Raw genomic sequence first — 23934 nt, 5'->3', positions numbered from 1 at the left:
GTGTGACGTACAACACAGACGCGCTACGCAAAAACACTACGTGAACTCACTCGAGGCCCAGAGAGAAGGAAATGAATAGTGGAATAAAGTCGTTATTTTTGTTTACTTTTTGCGCACAAAAAGTATTCTCGCCGCTTGATAAACTTAAGATTGAGCCACTGATGTCACATGGACTACTTTGATGATGTCTGTATTGCCTTTCTGGACATGGACAGTATGCCGTCCATTGACTTTCAATGGAGGAACAGAAAGCTCTCGGACTAAATCTAAAATATCTTAAACTGTGTTCCGAAGATGAACGGAGGTCTTACGGGCTTGGAACGACATGAGGGTGAGTCATTAATGACATAATTTTCATTTTTGGGTGAACTAACCCTATAAGCTTTCTGTCCCTCCGTTTACAGCTACGCAACTACCACTTTCTTGGACGCTTCAAAAAGTTCATAAAGAAATTGTACAGTAAAACTAACCCATATGAATTGAGCGGTTTAGTCTTGATCACTTGATCGCTAAACAGATTTAATTTAGTCTTTTATTCTTTTATTTTATTTGATCAGCGAACATAAACAGAAGTTCAACCGAAATAACTTGACGTGCGAGAACAAACCTCATTGGTTCTTGCGGAAGCTCAAATGTGATGCGACACACAAGAATGGTTCTCATTGGTTCTCGCACGTCAAGCGAACATGCTTGAGCTTCCATTTGAGTTGATGAATGTTTATATGTGAATAAAGGCCTAAATTCAATGTTCATCATATAAATTGATCATGTCTCTTTAGAAAATTTGGACTAAAATGCTCAATTCATAATATAGCCTAGATCTCTTTATGAACTTTTTGAAGCGTCAAAGTGCTAGTTGCATGGACTGTCAATGGAGGGACAGAAATCTGAAAGATCTTCATTTGTGTTCCAAAGATGAACAAAAGTCTTACCGATTTGGAACGACATGAGGTTGGGTAATTAATGACAGAATTATTTATTTTTGGATAAACTACCATTAAGTAACTTGTTAATGGTAACCAACTGGTAACCAATTTATGGTTCGGAAGCAGGGCCAGAATTTACCTCATATAGTGACTTAGTTAAATAATTTTTAGAGTGTTTTTTTGAGTAAAGAAAATGCTATACTTATTCAACGAACCAGTTCTTTATTAATCCTTGCAAACAAGCAGAGACGGTCCAAACTGCATCCGGCACTTCATTTACTATATAGACGGGGTGGAGTTATGAGGTTTTACCGAAAGTTTGATGAACCAATGGAGTTACGAGGTTTAGTCACAAGCTCTTTTCAATACTTTTCATTGATTAAATATTCGCAAAACCCTCAGACAAACGTAAAGGGTGACCAATAGTAATGATTTTTGAAAAATGGAGATTTAATCTTCTGCCCGACAGCAATAATATTATACATTTTATTAATTTATAAAGTAATTGCAGTACAAAGTTTTAGCATTAAAGTGAAATTACCCCCTCCTAGTATAGTCATTCTTATAATTAACTATATTACAATTCAAGCTTTACTAGTACTTAGTAAAGTAATTGAAATTGAAAAGTTGACTGAGTGAATATATATATGAATAGTTGTGACAAAGTAAGCAGCTATGACAGCTTAATTTGTAATTTATCATTCATTTCAGAATCACACATGTAACATAAGTCAATTTCTAAAATGCACATCTTAAGACGTCACTGACCCAAAATGTTATACCAAAGGTAGTTAGAAAAGTACATTAATGGGTAAATATGTAAAAAGCTGCTGCCCATCCTACATTATGCTGTCATCTCCTAATAACAACCCTTCAGTTATCTTTTGGCTCCCTCTGCTGGACATTTCAAAGACATCCTAAAACGTGTACAGTAGCAACGCTACATGCTGCATGAAAACAGTGTTAAAACTGGACAATCCAACTTTTTTTTTACTATCAATGTTATGTCAGGTAGCACTGATGGCGTCTAACAGATCTGACTTTTGCCTTAAAGACTTATGGTCTGTGCAAACACATTTTTTTTTTCATTGACAGATGGCCTGCCAGGATCACCACTGGAATGTTGTGTGATCCATTTTTAGACCGGGGCCGTGTGGACAAAAGTAAAGAGCAAAACAGTTGGCATCTCACAGCTGATGATGAGTGGTTTGGGTTGACTTTTTTGGAAAGATAAGTAAGAGCACATATATGTTTCTTGACTACTTTGGCCTCTAATTCTGGGCCCTTGAATCTTGTTGAGCATTGTCTACATTCTCTTTAAGGCCGGCAGTGGATATTGGAGATTGTGTGTGTGTGCTTTTCTCCTCTGTGGAATGACTCCACACCTGTCTGTGTCAGTCAAGGGAAAGGCTGTACAGTAGAGCCTTGGACGGGCACAGCAATAACAGTAAAAGGAAGTCATTCAACGGCATGCCATGATGAGAAGCATTCTTCATCTGTCGACAGTGTCTTTGTTTTTCTTCTTTTTCCAAGGTAGGACAAGCTAAATTAATATTTAAAATATGGGATTTTATGACCCTCCATCTGTCAGCTGTTGTTCTATGGTGTTTATTTAGTAAAACAACTACTAAATGTAGTTGTTCTAACGTTCAAACTGAAACCAACTTATTTACATCCACTTTATTATGTTTTCGAATTGTGTTTGGAAGTCGATGTATGGGAATTAGATTGCAGTTTTACAGTGAACTAAGGACTGAATGCATTATATAAAAGATTGTTATTGAATCAGTTGATTATTTTCATATTTTTATGATGACAATGTTAAATACTTGTTTTGAGGCATGTAGAATTAGTTTTTTTTGTAAGACTACAACATCCATATTGCTATTTTCTATTAGGTGAAGGTGTTTGTTACCGTTACTAAACTGTTAAAGGAAGCTCATTCTGAGATAGAACACATCTTATCAATCAGAAATGATTTTTTTGATAGATTATCCTGAAATAGGCCTGACTGTCAATGTGTTTTGCAGAATGTTGGGGACGGAACGAAGAGGAGCGACTCATCAACTACCTTTTCAAGGAACGTGGCTACAACAAAGAGCTTCGGCCGGTCCAAAGTAAAGATGAAACTATAGATATTTACCTGGCGCTAACACTTTCTAATCTAATTTCCTTGGTGAGTGCATAATATCACCAATATGAGCATTTTTTGTACACAGAGCAGGGGAGATATTATTATGTACTATTATATTGCGATCAGTGTTTGGGGGTAACACATTACAAGTAACATGCATTATCTAATCAGAATACTTTTTTTGATGTAACAAATAATGATTATTTTATAAATTTACACATTAATATTTCAATTACTTTTTAAAAAAGTGATGGACATTACTTTTCAGTTTAATTAATTTGCTTAAACATTAAACTTCTCCATAGTCACTTACATATGCACAGTCATGCATGTGTGGAAAGTAACGTACTGAAACATTACGTAATTAGTTACTTTTTTAGAGAGTAGTGCAATTGTAACACATTACTTTTAAAATTAACTTTCCCCAACATTGACTGTAATATAGATATATAATAGATTGTATTGATGTTTATAGTTTGATACTGTGTCAGTCTGTTTAACAAAGATGTTTTTCCATGACAGAAAGAAGTTGATGAGACATTACTAACAAATGTGTGGATGGAGCATGTAAGTATTTTAATTGCTCCATGCAATGCACACACACACACACACACACACACACACACACACACACACACACACACACACACACACACACACACACACACACACACACACATATATATATATATATATATACAGTACTGTATACATACTGTATATATATCATTTTTATTTTATTTTTAGATTAATATTTAATGTGTGTTCACCAACATATATTTCTCTCTTGTTCTTTTAAGGGCTGGACTGATTATAGACTTGAATGGAATGAATCAGAATTTGATAACATCCCTGTACTTCGTCTACCGCCAAGTATGGTGTGGTTACCAGAGATTGTCCTTGAAAACAAGTATGCTACCTTTCGTCACCATGTTTTATTTCTCAGTATTTATTTATTTAGGAAGGAATTTTTGATTTCATTGTTTCTTTTAAATAGCAATGATGCCCAGTTCCAGGTGGCCTACTACTGCAACGTATTGATCTATCCCACTGGATACGTTTACTGGTTACCTCCAGCTATATTTCGGAGCTCCTGCTCTATAAACGTCAACTACTTCCCTTTTGATTGGCAGAACTGCTCTCTGAAGTTCAGGTACGATTTGTAGTATGTCTATACACACTAACTACTGTATGAATTACTTCATGTATTTTATAGTCTTATGAGCCCCACAACGCTTATTCTGTCTCAATTAGCTCATTAACTTACAACGCCAGAGAGATTAGCATACATCTGAAAGAGGAGGAGGAGGAGAATGGAAAGTCCTACAAGGTGGAATGGATCGTTATTGATCCTGAGGGATTCACAGGTGAGATCTGACATGATGATTTTCTCTTTTTCTGCCATTTCATCTAAATTCAAGATCCCTCCCTGTCTCATTTCTTGCAGAAAATGGCGAGTGGGAAATTGTTCACAAGCCTGCCAGGAGAAACATTTATAAAAACATCCCTATGGAAAGCAACAAGCACCAGGATATTACATTTTACCTTATCATTAGACGCAAACCGCTGTTCTACATCGTGAATATAATCATTCCCTGCGTTCTCATCTCTTTCTTGGCCTCGCTCGTCTACTACCTGCCTGCAGACAGTGAGTGATCCTGCCATTTACATCATTTTATAGCTCATACAGTACATCCTGAAAAAGACAATGACAGAATATTGAAATAAACAGGCAATCCTTTTATGTTTAAGCGCCCCAGTATGCTTTTTCAAATATTACCTTTCATGAAGTGTGTAATGTAACTGTTTGTAAATTTATAAGGTATGTAAAGTTTTAAAGATCAAAGTGCATCTCCTAAAAAAGAATTGATTCTGAACTGCCTGAAACGAGTGGTCAGCAATTCCAGTCTCACTTCCTGTTATATACCTATGTAACAATGTAACAAATTTGCATAATTCCAGCCTATGGTCTTCATTGGCTGTCTGCGAATTCCGTCTACTTTGACCCGCCCTCAAACACTATAGTTGTAGCAGAGGCTTGGAAGAGTTCGGCCTTGAAAACACCGTTTTCACTGCTGCATATCCACTTTGCATGCACTTCCAAAGGATGAGGACTCGCGCTGGAATTGATACGGAAACATGTATGCCTTTCATATCACTGTGTATAAAGTACCGAGGAAGCCTCTGGAGCTGAAATTAAAATATGGTAATAGACATTTTGTTTCCGACATGCTCTGTAAGCAGTAGACCAATCACAATAGAATGAGCTGTCCGACCAATCAGAGCAGAGTAGTTTTTGAAAGGAGGGGTTTAGAGAGAACGAATCTTCAAACGAAACGTTTTCAGACTCGTTAAGAGATGAGGTGATGCTGCAATGTATATTATGAGAAAAGTGTTTTTTCGACCTTTGATGTGCGTAAACTTGTAGTAGGAGACCTCCAAAACAAAATTAGGGACATTTAATATAGCATAATTGGGGCACTTTAACATGTTAACATATATTAGAATACATATATAACATAAAATGTTTTTTGTTTCAGGTGGTGAGAAGATGACATTATCCATCTCTGTGCTGCTGGCTCAGTCTGTGTTTCTGCTGCTGATTTCACAACGTCTGCCTGAGACGTCTATGGCGATTCCCTTAATTGTCAAGTATGCCGATATATTTCAGTATCACTATGACAATATTAAGTATTGATTTTAAATACATACTGCATACAAGTATCCCTTTTTTAAGAAAGAAAAGTTAAATAATAGTAAAAAAATGTATTTGACAGGTATCTGATGTTTATCATGGTACTGGTCACTGTGGTGGTGTTGAATTGCGTCATTGTGCTGAACCTGCATTTTCGGACCCCTAGCACCCATGTCATGACGGACTGGACCAGAGAGGTCAGGCCCTCACTTGTCTGTAATGTTTTTTTGAATGTGACATAAACATCTTAAACATGATAGGTACAAACTTTGACTGTTGTGCCCGTCATCTTGCAAAAAATGTTAGCATGGTTGCATACATATAGATGCACTGAAAATCTTTTACATGTTATGTCCAATACTAAAATTCTGTACTATTTTGTCTAAATAAATGAAAATTTAAACACTAAAAAGTAAAATTAATCATTTTAAATACTACACTGAAGAAAACATTGGCTTTGAAACAATTGACACTTTTACACTAGAAAAATTCACAAATAATTGCTTCTTTTGCTAAAAATCTTTTTACACTGTACAAGCAAATTTAAGCATCACGACATTGTAATGTACATTATTAAAAATTATTATTATTTTTTAATAATGATGTGCAAAAGACATTTAAAGTTGGCATGAAACAGAAGTTTTTATAGTCTTTTCTTCCCTATTGTGATGTTAATCTGAAAGAAACCTCTTCTCGAACAAGAAAAAATGTAGGGAGGGACTTTTGTCCACCGGGATTTGATTGGACGGTCGTTGTTTGCTATTGCTGAGTGACAGGTTGCCCCGCCCTCGTGCCGGTAAACACATCAAAGAAGAGATGTCATTGCAAAGTTTCAAGCAGCTTTACTGAACAAAACATAGATTCTGTTCTAAGCCTGTTTTGGATTATTTTACAACTTCTCATCTTATCGTCTACAGTTCTTTTTGGAGCGCCTGCCTCGCCTTCTCTACATGTCCCGCCCGTCCGATGACAAACCCAGCCTGGAGGGGGCGCTGCCGCGACGCTCCAGCTCACTGGGATACATCGCCCAGGCCGAGGAATACTACAGCGTTAAATCACGCAGCGAACTGATGTTTGAGAAGCAGTCAGAGAGGCATGGCATGGCCGCTCGCCCCACTCCCAAAGCCAGTCAGTCCCACATCACCAGAATGATACATTAAACTCGCATTATGATCTTGTTTTTGAAGTGTTATCACAGTTTAGTGCCACTAAAAGTAATTTCTTCCCAGCATACACATCCAGTAATGACTCAGAGGTGTCGGAACAGCTGTACAACGAGATGAAGCCAGCTGTGGAAGGAGCCAATTACATCGTCAAGCACATGCACGATAAAAATGACTATAATGAGGTATGAATACAATTAAATCCAGTAAACACTTTGCAGGAGATGACTTCCTGTTTTTAACCCTGTAAAGCCTGACATATTAAACCGAATTTTAGAAAAATAGTTTTATTATATTTATAGTAATTTAGTTATCATAACAATAAAATATATGATATTGACAATTTTTTTTGTGTGTACTTCAATAATTATATAGTAGGCTGCATATATAAAAATACATATGTTAGAGATTCCACTCTAAATATATCTTAGATAAATTATATTTAAAATTTTAATGATTCATTTAATAAGTTTCATTTAATTTAATGATTCATTTAATTAAATGCACAACACGAATGACTGTAACGATGATCAATACGTCAACACAACAACTTTAACTCATCAAAATAATTGACCAATTTAAACTTTTTTTAAGTTCATAATATAATTATGTTGAAATGACTTGTACATCCAATTTGATTATACAGCAAATTATAACTACTAAAGTTAAGGTGCAGTAAAGGTGATTTATTTTTTACAGTGTGTGTGCAAATGCATTGCATGAACATCTTTATTAAAAAACAATATATATATATATATATATATATATATATATATATATATATATATATATATATATATATATATATATATATAATATGTGTCATACAAGCTGAACTTACAATCTTTTACCGTTTCTAGGAAAAGGACAACTGGAGTGGGATTGCCAGGACAGTGGACCGACTCTGCTTCTTTCTGGTCACTCCAGTTATGACGTTAGGAACCATCTTCATCTTCATGATGGCCAACTACAACCAGCCACCAGCCCTGCCCTTCCAAGGAGACTCCTTCACTTACACTGAAGAAAACAAGCGCTTTTCGTGACCTCTCAACACTACCGCTAGGCTATAAATAATAGCTGAAGCGCTCTAAGAAATATCATAAAAGCTATTCTGACAGCAATACAAAGCATGAATATAAATTACCCTCCATTTAGTCTTTTTATGACTTGATAACTAACATTATGTTGTTTAATAAGTGTGCTGAATGAACCTCTTCTGTTGTGAGAAGGGGGGCGTAAAATAATATTGCTTGCCTTTTCCTCCTGGGTGTAATTTTTGTTTCAGTGGGTAAATAATAATAAAAAAATAATAAAAAATCCCCAGCCATATTTGCAGTGTTGTTATTGCAGAACAATCTCACAGGGACATGTTCAGAACAGAAATAACCTAACCCATCGAGAGGATCCTGGACATGCAAGGAAAGTAGAACTGAGTATTTTAAATTATAAATAGAGTTATAAATGGCACAGCTCACAAACCAGCTTAAGAGTGCCTGTCTGTTATGTAGTTATATGAATAAATCATAAACACTGCACTGCAATGCTTCACCACTAGGGTTTAGTATTGCCCTAAAAAAAATCTGTCCATCAACCTTCCCCTTCATAATTAACGCTGTTGTGCTTGAGATATTATACAGCACCACAGGGACAGGAGAAGGAGAGAAGAGATTGGAGTGAAAAATATAGAGGTTTGATTATGCAAAGTGCAATAGGCCGTAGCTGATTCATTCAACCTTTAGGTCTAAATCACATCCTGTTATTAAAGTACATAAATCTTCCTTGGTGTTAGAAATTGGAAACACATACAGGCTTGAAATAGGGAAGACTAGATTTTGTGGGTGGTTGCCAGGGTGTTGCCACCATGCTCTGAGTGTTTTTTGTGTGTTGCTATATGGTAGCTAGGGTGTGCTGGGTGGTTGCTAGGTGGTTACTTACTGGTTATGCCGGGTTCAGACCACACAATATTTTTGTCTGTTACGATAGTCACTGTGTCAGATGCGATTTTGACTCCTAAAGAAACATGTCAGACTACATGTAGCTTCATAGCTAGCTGTCTTTAATGTCCTTGAGAAGGCGGATATGTGGCATAAATATCATATCACGATTTTATTCAGGAAAATAACGATTCACGATTTTATCACGATTCTTTTTCATGTTGGTTTTACTATTTTGCAAGTGACTGAGCATTACAGCCAAACTAATGTCCCTGGTTTAAAAAACAAAGCCTTACAAGGTAACAATATATATATATATATATATATATATATATATATATATACATATATATATATATATATATATATATATATATATATATATATATATATATATATATATATATATATAAATATAAAAGGCAGACATTTAGGCCAAAGTGGCTAAGATAAAAATCTTTGTAATTATTTTCTTTGTTATTAAAAGAACAAATACACACATTACATGTACACAACATACAATATACAAATGAAATAAACAGTGTATTATTTTTTCAGCTACAGTAGGAGTATTTAACAGAAGCATTCAAGAAAGAAATTAAATTAACAAATATAAAAATAAAACACTACATAGACTTCACTGTATGAATTATACATTGATACTATATGGACACTGGCACCGGCACGGAAACTGGCCCTGACACTTGCACCGGCACCAATACGGACACCGGCACCGGCACAGGCACAAAGGTACGGACACACCGGCAAGGACACTGGCACGGACACACGGCCACACTGGCACAGACACCGGCACTGACACTGGCAAGGACACTGGCATGGACACATGGCCACACTGGCACAGACACCGGCACTGACACTGGTAAGGACACTGGCATGGACACTGACACACCGGCAAGGACACTGGCACGGACACATGGCCACACTGGCACAGACACCGGCACTGACACTGGTAAGGACACTGGCATGGACACTGACACACCGGCAAGGACACTGGCACGGACACACGGCCACACTGGCCCAGACACCGACACTGACACTGGCATGGACACCGGCACGGACACACCGGCACGGACACACAGGCACGGACACTGGCACAGACACTGACACACCGGCACGGACACTGGCACGGACACACGGCCACACCGGCTCTGACACTGGCAAGGACACTGGCATGGACACCGGCACGGACACACCGGCATGGACACACAGGCACGGACACTGGCACGGACACTGGCACGGACACACCGGCACGGACACCGGCACGGACACACAGGCACGGACACTGGCATGGACACACGGCCACACCGGCACGGACACCGGCACTGACACTGGCAAGGACACTGGCATGGACACCGGCACGGACACATAGGCACGGACACTGGCACCGGCGCGGGAAACTGTTCCCGACACTGGCGCCGACACACAGACACTGACACTGGCACGGGCACACCGGTACGGACACCAGCACAGACACGGACACACCGGCATGAACACAGGCACTGACACCGGCACGGACACTGGCACCGGCACCGGCACTGACATCGGCATGGACACTAGCACCGGCACGGACACTGGCACCGGCACGGACACCAGCACCAGCACGGACACCAGCACCGGCACGGACACCAGCACCGGCACGGAAACTGGCCCCAACACTTGCACCGGCACGGACACTGGCACCAGCACACTGGTATGGACACTGGCACAGACACACCGGTACGGACACCGGCACCGGTCTTTTTCATCGCATTGTACAGTATGTTGGGACGGAGACACCAGAACTGCAACTGATAGAATGCACTGTAGCACGATACTACGATATTTCTTCAAAAGCAGATCGTGGAGACATTTTAATCATCCACAATCAAAAATTATGATATCGCACACCCCTAGTCTAGCCTATGGAGGATTGTTCTTGTCGCCTAGCAACTGTGACAGCCGCCGTTGATGAGTGGCAGTAACATTTGTAGGCTACTGGACTTTTTTTAGAGTTATATTCAATTGTAAAAAAAAAAAAAAAAAAAAACAGGGTTCACAAACTGTCACCATGGTCCATTCTGTAAATAGTAAAGAGTATACACTATAAATAATTGCATCTTAGTAAGATACGTCAACATTTGAACCGCTTTAAATGTTTTTTTTTTTTTACATTTGTATCATTAGATATTTGAGTAAGCTGAAACCAAATACTCATGTTTTAAAGTGTAATTCAGCAATTATTCTAAAAAAGTCTCTGAATTGGGACATTGTTTATTGTGCCACAATCTAGCTGATATTGTGTAGTTTGAACATGGCATTACTCAAATCAGCCTACCTTCAATTTTATCCCCCTCCATCAATGCAAGACTATGGGATTTATTTAGCCAATTTTTGCCTGCCAGGTTTGATTTCCTAAAGTAATAACAAACTCTCCTTGACTTGCATAAACGGTGCAAATTAGCATTCTCTCCCTATCAGTAGCCTGCACACACACAATCTTGTAATTTGTGTAAGCCACTGCTTGGAGGCCCCAGTAAACTCTGTCTGTCATTATCTATTTTAAAAGAACATGCAAAAAAGACCAAGCCTCAGATAGGAGGCCACACTGTCCTCTCTAGAGTGTCTTTGCCCCATTTAGATGAGGATTTTCCCACCATTACAGTCCAAGGCCCTTCCCTGCAGCTCAACCTTCGCCGAAGTTGTCAAATGAATAATTAATAGTCCACATGCCGTGAGTTATTAAGTGAAAATAACTCGCCGCTCTATCATGTCTGGAAATGATATGGAAGTTGGTAGTAACTTTGATCGATTGACTCCTAGAAACCTTGTTACTGTGGTCCTCACATATTGGCCTTGAGATTGGATCTGAACTTTAAACTGGAGATTAATTCAAAGTTGTTGACGGTGGGGGGCTGAAGAATGGATCTATATCCCCACCACTGGGACCCCAGCTCCTCTAGACATGTGTCCATTGGTCTTGATAGAATGGCTTAATGGCCTGCAATCGCTCTATTGGAGAGTGTTTGTTTAGCTGTGTGGAAACGGCCATCCATCAGCAGAGCGGTTATGCTATTATAGTGAGAGAGAGAGAGAGAGAGAGAGAGAGAGAGAGAGAGAGAGAGAGAGAGAGAGAGAGAGAGAGAGAGAGAGAGAGAGAGAGAGAGAGCTCAGACCAGCCAGACCAATAGCTTCAAAAGCAGGCACTGTGATTACTGTACAGACATTTAATCTTTGGTTGACTTGCACTGATGTAATACAGTATCATGTACTAAAATTAGAACTGTAAAGCTCACATTTGTGTTGAAGCACTTACAATTCTGAGTTATTGTAAGGTGACATTGGCAAATGCCTAGAGCGCCCCCTCTTGGAGGGGTGATGATTATTAAGAAAATTATACAGAAACTAAAATACAGAACTAAATTAGTAAATAAAGCACTCTTTTAAAGGGTTAACTCACCTAAAAGTGAATATTCTGTCATTAATTACTCACCCTCATGTCGTTCCAAACCCGTAAGACCTTCGTTCATCTTCGGAACACAAATTAGGATATTTTTTGAATAAATCCAAGACCCCCCCCCCCCCCCCCCAAATTCAAAATATTTTTTTTTATTTTGAAATAAACACTTTCAAAGCCCAGAAAGGTAGTAAAGATATTGTTAAAATAGTCCATGTGACTGCTGTGGAGAATATTATGAAACGACGTACATACATATAACATATATGATATACATATAAGATGCAAAAACCTCTAAGTCCGTCTGACATTTTTATTTTTTATTAGCATTTTTATCAGGCTCCTATGTTTAGGTTCAGTAATTTCACTTTAATGGCAATGAAAAGGTAATTATTCAGTTATTGAAATGCCTTATTTTCAAAAATGTCACTGATAAGAGTAAAGGGCAGATGACTCTATTCTTATGTTAACATGAGTAATGTTTAAATATTGTGGCTTTAATTTTTTAAACCTTTTTAACTCGATTTGCCCCATAGACGTCTATGTAAGACGTAGGCTATGTATGTATGTAGCCTACTACAGAATATTTCTCCACAGTTTGTAAACAACTGAACAAAAATCACATTGCAGTAATGTTCTTATTACTGCAATGTGATTTTTGTTCAGTTGTTTACAAACTGTGGAGAAATATTCTGTAGTAATTGACAGCATGCCAGATATGCTGATAAAGCATATATTGAGCCCTGAACATTCCTCTAACATCAGTCTTCCTAAAGATAACTCTAATGGAATGGAAAAAATGAGCATGAATATGCGCCCCAAACCTCTCAGCTTGTTCTCAGGATACACACAGGTATCTTGGTGCCAGACAAGCATATTCCTTCCAACTGTGTTTATTATGGATAAGGAGCCCTGTGGCAGCTGTCAGACAGCACTGCTAACCCACTTCATTTTCCAAAACGGCATACGCTCATTTTTTTCTTTGTGGCATTCTAGAAGAGTAGGATAGAGGAATAAATTTGACGTCTCCACAACATCTAGGCCGGCAGGAAATAAAAACACCCTAGTTCCTCCCACTCAAAAGCAGCAATGCGTTCTGAAGCCGACCCCCCCGCCATCCTTCTGGAGGTGTTTGTTTACCACCCTGTTTGCACAGCACAAACAGCGTAAGGAAGCAGAGATGACAGAATCTTTCTATCCGACGTTCCCTATCCCCATGGGAAGCAGTGCTTTCCCTGCTTTTCATAGCACTCATCCCAGAACAAAGGACAAGCTTTTCTTTTGTATCTAAATCTATGATATCCAGATCTCACTCTAAGCAAGTGATTATTACTAGATCACAACTTGTCTATGTATCTATATGTATATGTAAATCTGCACTGTTGAGACACGTTGAAAGTATTCAAATAAAGAGTGAGGTCTGTTTTTCCTTAAAGCTCTTAAAGAACTGCAACTTTGTCTCCTGTCTCTGGATGGCCAGAAGGGGGCACACAACCCCAAATATGCGAAAGTAAAATCAAAACGACATTCAATGACAAAATCCGTTTCAAAAGCAGTTGTGTGCCCTCGTAAAAGAGCAGATTTAGATGACAAATATGAAAGCAGAGTTAAAAAAAAGCCCCAGAGCTGGACTGTGCTGCATGCAATCGGCTGCAAATGAATCCGACAGCTCCAGTTTTTTCTGCTCTGATTCTACCCTCCTCGTGTGATTAAGAGTGCATGTTTATGGGGCAGAGCCCACTGATCACTGAATCTCTGTGGTGAGGTTCCACAGAATCTGTTGTATGATTCATGCTGACATACTGGGGCCTGATCTGGGCCCGAATCCAGCCTCCTGGCTCCATCTGCTCTGGTTCTGAAGTAAGGATGAGTTGGAAAAAAATCAATAGGCTGCCAGGATGAAGGCCAGGGATGATGGTGAACTGGCGAAACTGTCTATGTTGGATGGGTTTGCTAGACCACTTCAATTTGTATTGAAAACACTCACATAACTGATTTGTTCAAGATAATACATTCTAAATGCAACAAAATTCTGTTTTTTTTTTTTTACAGAAATGTTTGACTAAGTACGGAATTTAATATTTTTGTAGTTCAGTGAACCAGTTACAGATGTCTAAGACAGAATTCATAAGAAAAAGGAAGCATTTTTTTCTACTTTACACTGTGCTATTAGCTAAAGACTGCCAACGATAATAAAACATTAAACAATGTTTTTGTATCCATTGTTTCAAATCTCTCTCAGTTTATGAGTTATATAGTATGATACACTTTACAATAAGGTTTCATTAGTTAACATTAGTTAAATACATTAGTTAACATGAACTAATAATGAACTGCACTTCTACATCATTTATTACTCTTTGTTAATGTTAATTTAACATTTACCAATAAATTATTAAAATCAAAAGTTGTATTTGTTAACATTAAAGGAGAACTCCGGTCAATTTTAACATTGAGCTAATTTTTTTGTAAATTTGGAGTGCTGTCAATACAGAGAACAACGACAAAAATCGGTGTTGCCTACACCGTGTTATCCTCTTTTTAAAATTTGCACCCTGTTGACTTCAATGGGGCAAGTTTTAAACCTGCTTTTAGCCTCTTAACATCCTTGATGTGTCATTACAAGTGCACAGCTAAGGTGAGTGATTCCTTCAGAGTGAACACGGGTGAATCTGACTGCAGTAGATGTGAAAGATATTAATAAAAATGATGTTATTTCAGCCAGCGCACATACCTGTATTTACATCCTGTTTTCGGTCAAAGCCCATAGTAATCGATTGTCGAGTTCACACGCATAGGTTTAGTTACCTATGATCACGCGCGTGAACTCGACAATCGATTACTATGGACTTCGACCGAAAACAGGAAGAAAATACAGGTATGTGCGCTGGCTGAAATAACATCATTTTTATTAATATCTTTCACATCTACTGCAGTCAGATTCACCCGTGATCACTCTGAAGGAATCACTCACATGGCTGGGCACTTGTAATGAAACATCAAGGATGTTAAGAGGCTAAAAGCAGGTTTAAAACTTGCCCCATTGAAGTCAACAGGGTGCAAATTTTAAAAAGAGGATAACACGGTGTAGGCAACACCGATTTTTGTCGTTGTTCTCTGTACTGACAGCACTCCAAATTTACAAAAAAATGGGCTCAATGTTAAAATTGACCGGAGTTCTCCTTTAATGTACTGTGAATAACATGAACAATGAACAACTGTATTTTAATAACGTTAACAAAGATTAACAAATACTGTACAAATGTATTGCTCATTGTTAGTTCATGTTAGTTTATTAACTGATGTTAACAAATGAGACCTTATTGTAAAGTTACTGATATTTTATGTGTTATGGCTTTGTTGGTTTCAAAAACTTAGTGTTTCTTGCCACAATAGCCTAGGTAACTTTGTATGTTACCTACATGTTTCATGAATGCATTGTTTTTTACATTTTGCAGAAAAGCCTGAAATAGGCTGTTTAATGACATGTCCCCTTGTATTGAGACAACTTGCCCATCAAGTTTCACCAAAGTTTTCTTACAGCATCTTTTTTCCTGGGCAATGTCCAAAAAATTGACTTTCAAAAATAAACCTACTGTGAGAAATATCCGATTGAAACGTGTGACAACTAGCCCCGGTTAAACTCCCATTTATAAATCTTTGAGTTATTCTTGTCACTCATATGGTTTATGCCACCATAGTCCTCCATAATTTTGGTTTAGACCACATTACATAGCCCCAGGTGCCCAAGTTTCATGCAAATATAGCGCCTCTATGAGCATCATTACATATTCCAGACAAATACTTTGCGTGCACTGTTTTTACAGAGTTTCTGAAGCAGGGCGAACCAGCGTGCCCTCATTAAAACGAATACGGCCGAAAGCCTTTTATCCTCGTGGGAAATAAACCGAGCGCGCGAGTCAAATTCACTTTGCCGCACCACCCACAGGAGGAGCGCGCGCCCAATTGAATCAACGCTCGCCGCTGCATTTGAAAGCGACGTTCACTTGAGTCCCCGTGGGTACACCGCTCATTTCTCTCTGTCTCACTCTACATACCCGCTAGTCCGCCTCTGAAAGGTACAGACTCCTAAATAAGAGAAGAAAACGAAGGGAGAAACCGGAGAGACTGCATTTGGTGCATGGCATGAAGACGCGACTGTTGGGGACCCGGCAGAGCATGGCACATCATGCCAGGATCTGAACTGAAACGGGGACCAGGTTTGGGCTCTTAGATATGGGTGTTAATAATAAGAAACGCTTGAGTTTGCTGGAGTAAAGGGTTAGGAATGTGCCTGATGTCGTTCGGTGTGACGCTTTTGGATGCGCAATTCTGGATGGGATGAAATCGCGTAACCGGGGGCCAAATCTAGGCGCTTAACGTGAGACCATCGATCCGAGCTCCCCAGAGCTGCGTGAAACCACATCAAGATCCGTGTCGAGGGGGCAACCACAGAAAGTTTCGCGATGGCTCTCGTCATGGAACCTGTTAGTAAATGGAGCCCCAGTCAAGTTGTGGACTGGATGAAAGGTACGTGATGCGTTTTGGTCCCTAAACCCACAAAGCCCATTATTTAGCCTACTAATCGAATGGCGCAGGGTAGGCCTATTCTTATATTTTTTGTGATATATACCAAATCGTTTATGTTCTAGTTGGGTATTCTTAAGCGTACAGGTGTCTGGTGTTAATGATAGCGACCAGGCAATGAATTATTGGTGGACCGTTCGAGTCTCTAACTCTCACTTGAATGGCTTGAACCCCTCAAAGGGAGTCAAACAAAAAGTTTAAAAGTAGCCTGTCTTATTTTACTTGTAACTATATGTTTGTGTGTCAATTAGTTCAGTACACACAAAAGTTATTTTACAAGTCAGAAAGCATAGCCTCTAGCGAACAGAAGTCCCGTTTGCCTGAGGAGGTAACCATAGCAACAGTTCGCTGGCGCTGCTCGAGCGCTTTCCGTTAGGATCGGTATGGGATATAAGAACACGATTAATGTAATTATTTATCTATTTGTTTTTGAGTTACACATCACAAATATATCACAAGAACTTTAAAGTTTTGTTAAAATGTCTTTAAAATAGCTGACTGTTGGATATAGGGGCACTGATGTTACAAACCTCGACAGAAACTTGCTGACAGAAATTCCTTTAAAACGTCGAACGCCCTTAAAGCCATTGATTAATACATAATACTAACTCGCATAATTCAGCCAACTAAAGATAGCCTATCAGCTACTTATCTATAATCACAAATAACCTGTTAGATACTAATAATGTCCTGTTAGAATTTAACTTTGTTATTTCACAAAAAGAGCTTGAACTCCAACATGCACTGCCAGTAATGGGAATGCTGGATACGGAGCGTCAAAAATCACCGTTGCCATTAGGTAATCTAAATTTTATAAGCATATAGTTGAAGAAAAGAAGCAGAATCTTTGACGCGCGGAGGCGGAGGGGCCATTACGCGCCTTCTCTGCTCTCGTGGGCGTGGGCGGCGTGTCTAGATTCGTCACCAGAATAACAAATCGAGCAGTGAGTTATCGAGGTTGTTTGACAGGATTCGAGTGCATCCCAGTGGGATAATGATTCACAGATCTGTGATATAAGGCTTGTTATGATATCAGTCAAAAGTGTTCTTAATATCATGTCCTGGAGCTAATATGATAGAAATATGTGAGAATATGAGAATAACTCCTCTGGCAAATTTTGCAAATGTGCAAAAGATGAAGGTTATGAAAGCAGCATATTGTGCCATTTTAATAGACTTTTGCATTGGTTCACTGGAAGCCTCGGATGTAAAGTTACTATAATAGTAATAGTTCTATTGATGGAGTAACATTGATTATTGACAGATATGAGTTTGTATTAATAAATTAATACATTGGGTCTCCCTAATCCTGAATAGGTCAAAGCTTTGGCTGGAACTAAATCCTGTCATTAAAGGCAGGGTAGGCGATTGGTTTCTAGAATTTTTTTATTTTTTTTTTATTTTTTTTATGCTGGTTGAAAGTTTCTTCACATCCTGATAGCAATCACTAAGTGGTTTTAATGTATTTATATACATTATAGTATATCTGTCTGTGGAAGGAGTATAACCATAAAATGTTCATCCAATCATTGCATTCGGTCCGAATGCAATGGTACGATGTCCTACCTACCTGTCAACATATACTTCCATACCTCCGCACACCCTGCTCGCGCAGACATTTCATGCTATGCAGAGTTAGACAGACGTCAGTCACCGAGCACCGCAACCAAAACAGCAGCCACATTTGACCTTTTACAGTTCCTCCTGAACCAAAACAATGAGCTTATGCTGCGTTAACTGCGCCATAACTACTGTAATTTGGAAGAGATGCAAACCCGTGACGTTATACTCAAATGTATGTGTTTCAATGGCAACACTATCAACTCTGAAATGAATCTGAAGCAGTCAGGTGGTACAGGTCAGTGCTCTTTAAGTTGTTCATGTTCATTGTATACAGTGTTATGTGCTTTAAGACATGAGGTAGTTTAACGCCGTCTATCGTCTTGTGACGCTTTGCAAACTCTGCTGTGTCATGTGTGATCATGTGTTTTGAAGGAGGTGTGGCTTTGGAGAGCGCTATGAAGGGAGGGTGGAATCTCATGCTTTTAAATCTAGCTTGCTATTGCTAGCAGTGCCGAAAGTTGCCTACCCTACCTTTAAGCTATGGACTTTTGCATGTGCACTAAAATTATTCAGTGTTTGTGTCTTGACGCATTTGTTTGTCAATGTGAGCATCTGTGGAGAACAGCTGAGAGACTAATTATCAGAGAAGAAGGCCTTTTCAGGAGGGATATTTGCCCTCATTTTGGATTCAAATTGTTGTGTACCAGGTTTAGTGCAGCCAGTTACTGCAATCAAATTTATTGATGTGCTCTCTATCAATTTGTCTCATGATTTGTCCTTTCAGATGTGTACCTATAAGCTATAAAATCTACCTAGTCACATTAGCGGCTTGGTTTTGACCCTTACTTTCCCAATTACAAGCATATAACCTGGAAATAGAGCTGTGAAATTTTACCTGCTTGTGAAGAGAAGATTAATTTAATAGCATGGCTAATGCAGCTTAAAGGGAGACGGGATGTAGCTGAATCAGTCTGGTTTAGGCTAAATTGAAGTGGAGGCTCAGGCTTCTTTGGTGTGCGTGTGTGTTGGAGGGGTACATATGTACATCAGCTTTAGGTCAAACTGCATCTGTGACTTATAGTTAATCTATTTTTCAGTTTGTGACTCAGAGAGTTTGTGAGTGTTGATCGCACCTCCCCAGGCCTACACATTACACTCAGCACACCCCCTCTATGGCCCTCTCTAAATGCCATTATTAAAGTCTTGCTAATAGTGTATCGGTGCTCTGAAGGCTGCCTGGAGTGCCATAAAATCAGAATCAGCAAAACATTTGGAATAAAGTGTTGGACATCTCCAACAGCTTTCATGTGGGAATAGGAGCAATTTTGCCCATGCTGAACAAGAGTCATTCACCAATCACCTCAGATGCAATGATCTTTACACTGAAAATAAAAAATAAAAAATTGGTATAGAAACAATTTTCACATAGAAATTGGTAGTAAATTTCACAAACAATTACAAAGAAACAACAAGTAATACACTGAATCTTACATGACATTTTGTATTAATAGTATTTTACAGTGTAGCACCTGCATTTTTTTCTTCTTATTTTAGAATTGTGTGTGTCTGGTTAACGGAGGTAGTACATTAATTTGTAGATTTTCTGTTATTAATGACTTTTAGAGATAGTTTACCCCAAAATGATTATTCTGTCATCCTTAAGTCATTCCAGACCTGTGTGGAACAGAAAAGACGATATTCTGTAAAAAAAAATTAAAATGTGTTTGTCCATACAGTGAAAGTCAATGGGGTCCAAAAAAACATTAGACCCCATTGGCTTTCATTATATGGGCAAAAAAGGACAAAACTTCTTTTGTGTTGTACAGAAGAAAAATATTTGGAACAACATGAGGATGGGTAAATTATAATTTTATTTTATATATGGACTATCCCTTTAAATTTGGGTTGAACCAAAATTGTTCCCTTTTGGTTGAACTGTATGGCTTCGGAAAACTTGCCAAGAAGGGACTGGTGTTGTATTTGATTAGCCTGAGATGAGGAAGCTGTTTGGAATCATTGAGACTGTGATTAATATGCATTTAATGAGAGATGTGCAGCTGAAAGAACAGTGAAAGAGAAGGATTGTGAAGATGGAGATGAAGAAGCAAGTGAGAGGTAGAGCTAAGGCTGATTATTGGTAAATGGAGGGTTCCTAAGACTTGCATTTTTAATGCTCTTGAATGAATATATTACTTTCCTCTATGCAGTTGTTGTGGTGTCTCAGAGCCATGCTGGGCCTTTAATAAACAGTGTTTAGGAAAGATGGGACAACGGGTACAGAAGGAAATGTAATGGTACATCAGCCTGTACCCTGGAGACTTAAAAGGTTTAACAGAACGATCGCTCTGCTCTGAAATACCGTGGCCTCAGTGTCTTGGTTAAAAGGTTACTATCAACAGATGTTGCAAACCAACAAATCACAATATGTTTGCTTATGTATGATTATTTCTAAGAGCTGCACATTTTGGCCAAAATATCACATTATAATTATTTTGTTTAATATTGTTTTTATGATTTGAACTGCAATATGATAGCCTAAACATTCAAAATGTCAAGGATACAATAACAAAAATACATAAGAAATCGCAGTGCTTTGATCTCCAAGTTGTGTTTTGCCTATAATGTCTCATTAGAAGACACATTGTAACTGGCCTTGAAAGTGAACTTTGATATAATAATAATATAATAAATAAATTATATATATATATATATATATATATATATATATATATATATATATATATATATATATATATATATATTTTTTTTTTTTTTTTTTATTATTGTTTAAAATAAATATTTTACAGATATAAATATTATAATGTTTTACTAAAATGTATTTTTGGTTTGGTTTTTGTCTTAATTTTGTCCAGTTGACTATTCATGTGATGTTTTGCTCTCCATGCGTTTCATAATATTATGACACAATATTGTAATTTGCATTGAACAACTTACAGATACTTAACCTAAATTTGTAATTGTTGTAATGATGGCAGATTTTAAGTCATGGAAACGTGACCTTTTAAGTTCATTTCCTTGAAATAATTAAGCCAGCTGTTGTCTTCATGTCATCACTATTTAAAGATCGACCATTTTTTTCCCAGTGTTCGGAATGCAACAGCTGGAAACACATCTTCAGGGTGTCTGTGGGTGTGTATGCCTACTCCTTCCTCTTGATTAGCTTTCTGACCGCAGGGCTTTCGATCTAATCAAGTTCTGTCACATCACTGCGGCCTTACAAACTCTCATAGGCAGCAAGCCTCTTCTCTCCATCTCTCTATCACCATCTCTGACTTTCTTTTTGCTCTTTCCCATAAGTGCTACTGAATGACTGTATAATCATCTCCTGCGGCTAACCAGTATGCATCACTTTCCTTGAATACGGTATGCTTTGGTAAAAGCAACAGAGGCACAACTCTCATTTTTGTTATTGTGAGAACTAGCCTATTAGAAATGTTACATAACAATTGAACAAAATTGACCTAACATAAAATTAAGAGCAAAATATGCATATTTATTTATAATGCTGTTGAATATTCATCCAGCTTAACCACTAAATTTTTTCTTTTATTCAAGTTTTTGGTAGATTTTTTTTTTTTCAGGCCCTATTTAGTGTTTCAGGCTGTATTTGTAGAAAAGTGCATGTATCTGCACACGTTCCAGGGAACAGAGAAATAAACATCTCAGCTTCTGATTGGAGGCCTGTCTCTGATGCCAATGCCTCCATCTCTAAAGATCAGGGTGGAGCACTTTGGCTAAACTAGAACCAGCATCTGTGGTTTCCCAGTTAGACTGTGGTCCTGCATGGTTTTGCTGTGCTATTGTGGCTTGTGGTGTTACTGGAAGGCAGCACTATTTCAGATAGAGCCGTTGCCTCAGAGGAGTATTCAGTATAATAACCAAGCGACACTAGAAGCTGTGCACTGGAGCCTATAAATGTGCTGATGGACCATTCAAGTCCTGAATCACCTACTGAGATATTTTGGTATCAAAATCAATTCAGCTGAGAATCGTTCATCACACGAATGCCTGTGATGAATAGATAAAGATGACTGAGTGATAACTCTTTTATGGCTCATTAGACTCTGTTGTGCTCATTTAAATATCAACTTTGTTTTAGATTTTTTCCTTTTCTTTTGAATATATTTGTGAAATAATAATAATAATAATTATTATTATTTTTAACATTATAATATATTATAAAGCTATACAAAAAATCTGATTGGCTGGCTGTAATGCTTATTTAAAGGTGCTGTAAGTGATCCCGGGAGACGTTACTTCTTGTTGACATTCGAATTGTTGTCAAACAAAACGGAGGCTAGCTAGACCCTCCCTCCTCCTCATCCCGTCTCCTCCCTCCTCCCCTCCCTTCCGACATAAAGGAAAGTCAAAATAGTCACTACAAACAAAGTTAAGCTTTACTGATACTTCATTCAATGTGTAATGTCGCCAAGTTAGATAAATGCTTTTATATATTGCAGAACAGAATGCAGAAAAAGAAACATTATCTTAAAATCGTTTCGCCACCTGAGGTTATAACTATAGCTCCCATACAAGGACGCAATAATAGCATGATAACGTTAGCTTCGCGTTTCCCAGTGAGCATAAACAACGGCGGCGGCGTAAACAAATTTAGTCAAAGTTGTCAATAGCCTATAAATGAACATTCAAATTCATAACAAACAGTGGGTGAAAACAATCGTTCACACAAATTGTCGCCCTACTGTGAATTTGCTTGATCATTTACAATAGAGATTGATCGCTGCTAAAAACATACATGTTGTATTCACCAAAGTTAACGCTGACTGCATAGATCTAGCTAATTACATCCTTGTGTTGGTTTGGCAAACATGAACGTCAGTTTAGAAAGAAAAATGGATTTACCTGTTCTGCAAAAACACAGCAACTGAATGTCGGATTGGAAGCCCTTCTGCCGGCGGAGTTCTCGCCACCTTTCTAATGTTTTTCGATGTAAATTCGGGACTTCACGCGTTCCTTATCCTTGTCCCTCTTCTTTGCAATTTGTTCATCGGAACGTCGTCTCTTTGGTCGTGTGTCGGCCATAATTCAAACTTCCCTTTTCATGCTTCTCTGTTCTCTCTCCTCCACACACCCCCTTCACGTGCACGAGCACTAACCCCCCAAACCCCACCCTCCAATACTTGTCGGTTATTGGCTGGAGCACTGTTTATTATGTTTCGTGGTGCGGGTGAGCCCAGTTTGTTTTTGTTGCCGTTTGTGGAGCCTGTGGTGTCTACAGAGACCGCGTTTTTTTACAGTGTGTTCAGGGGACAGGCAGCTAGCGGATAGTGAGGAGATGTTTGCTGTATGTGACAAAAAATGTTTTGGCCTAAAAAACACGTCGCATCACTTACAGCACCTTTAAATATCAACTTTGTCTCGGATTTTTCCTCAAAATCCTTTGAAAATTCAAAACTTGTATGTTTCTGTAATATATTATTAATATTAACAACAATA

At 38.3% G+C, this 23934-nt stretch overlaps 2 protein-coding genes across 3 annotated transcripts in view; both read left to right on the top strand.

Moving 5' to 3' along the window:
* Positions 1-2019: 2019 nt before the first annotated feature.
* On the top strand, positions 2020-8247 carry chrnd (cholinergic receptor, nicotinic, delta (muscle)). Of its 2 annotated transcripts, none has more exons than XM_081352001.1 (13): positions 2020-2160; positions 2249-2459; positions 2957-3043; positions 3583-3627; positions 3861-3970; positions 4058-4213; positions 4315-4427; positions 4508-4708; positions 5601-5712; positions 5838-5952; positions 6673-6883; positions 6985-7103; positions 7779-8247. In XM_081352001.1, the coding sequence occupies exons 4-13, from the start codon at positions 3619-3621 to the stop codon at positions 7959-7961; spliced, it is 1329 nt and encodes a 442-aa protein (XP_081208127.1). In that variant the 5' UTR covers positions 2020-2160; positions 2249-2459; positions 2957-3043; positions 3583-3618; the 3' UTR covers positions 7962-8247. The 2 variants fall into 2 exon arrangements, with proteins under 2 accessions (XP_081208127.1, XP_081208126.1); XM_081352000.1 differs by having other exon boundaries at positions 2957-3102.
* An 8496-nt stretch (positions 8248-16743) lies between these two features.
* The window catches only part of cnksr2a (connector enhancer of kinase suppressor of Ras 2a), a gene marked incomplete at its 3' end in the record, with an annotated part of 85770 nt that continues 78579 nt past the window's right edge, over positions 16744-23934 (top strand). Inside the window, exon 1 of the mRNA XM_081352774.1 lies at positions 16744-16836. Within this exon, the coding sequence (XP_081208900.1) occupies positions 16773-16836 (64 nt within the window). The 5' untranslated portion in view covers positions 16744-16772. The remainder of the gene's footprint in view (positions 16837-23934) is intronic.

The sequence above is a fragment of the Scardinius erythrophthalmus genome (assembly GCF_964197995.2).
Source record: "Scardinius erythrophthalmus genome assembly, chromosome: 22".
Classification (NCBI taxonomy): Eukaryota; Metazoa; Chordata; class Actinopteri; order Cypriniformes; family Leuciscidae; genus Scardinius; species Scardinius erythrophthalmus.
Note: the sequence above shows the minus strand (reverse complement) of the source record. Positions and strands in the feature narration are given on the sequence as shown.

Coding starts and splice junctions, on each gene's coding strand:
- chrnd (XM_081352000.1), top strand. CDS start 2,402: ATGATGAGAAGCATTCTTCATCTGTCGACAGTGTCTTTGTTTTTCTTC. Junction 4,214..4,314: donor AACTGCTCTCTGAAGTTCAG/GTACGATTTGTA, acceptor TGTCTCAATTAG/CTCATTAACTTACAACGCCA. Junction 4,428..4,507: donor TGATCCTGAGGGATTCACAG/GTGAGATCTGAC, acceptor CATTTCTTGCAG/AAAATGGCGAGTGGGAAATT.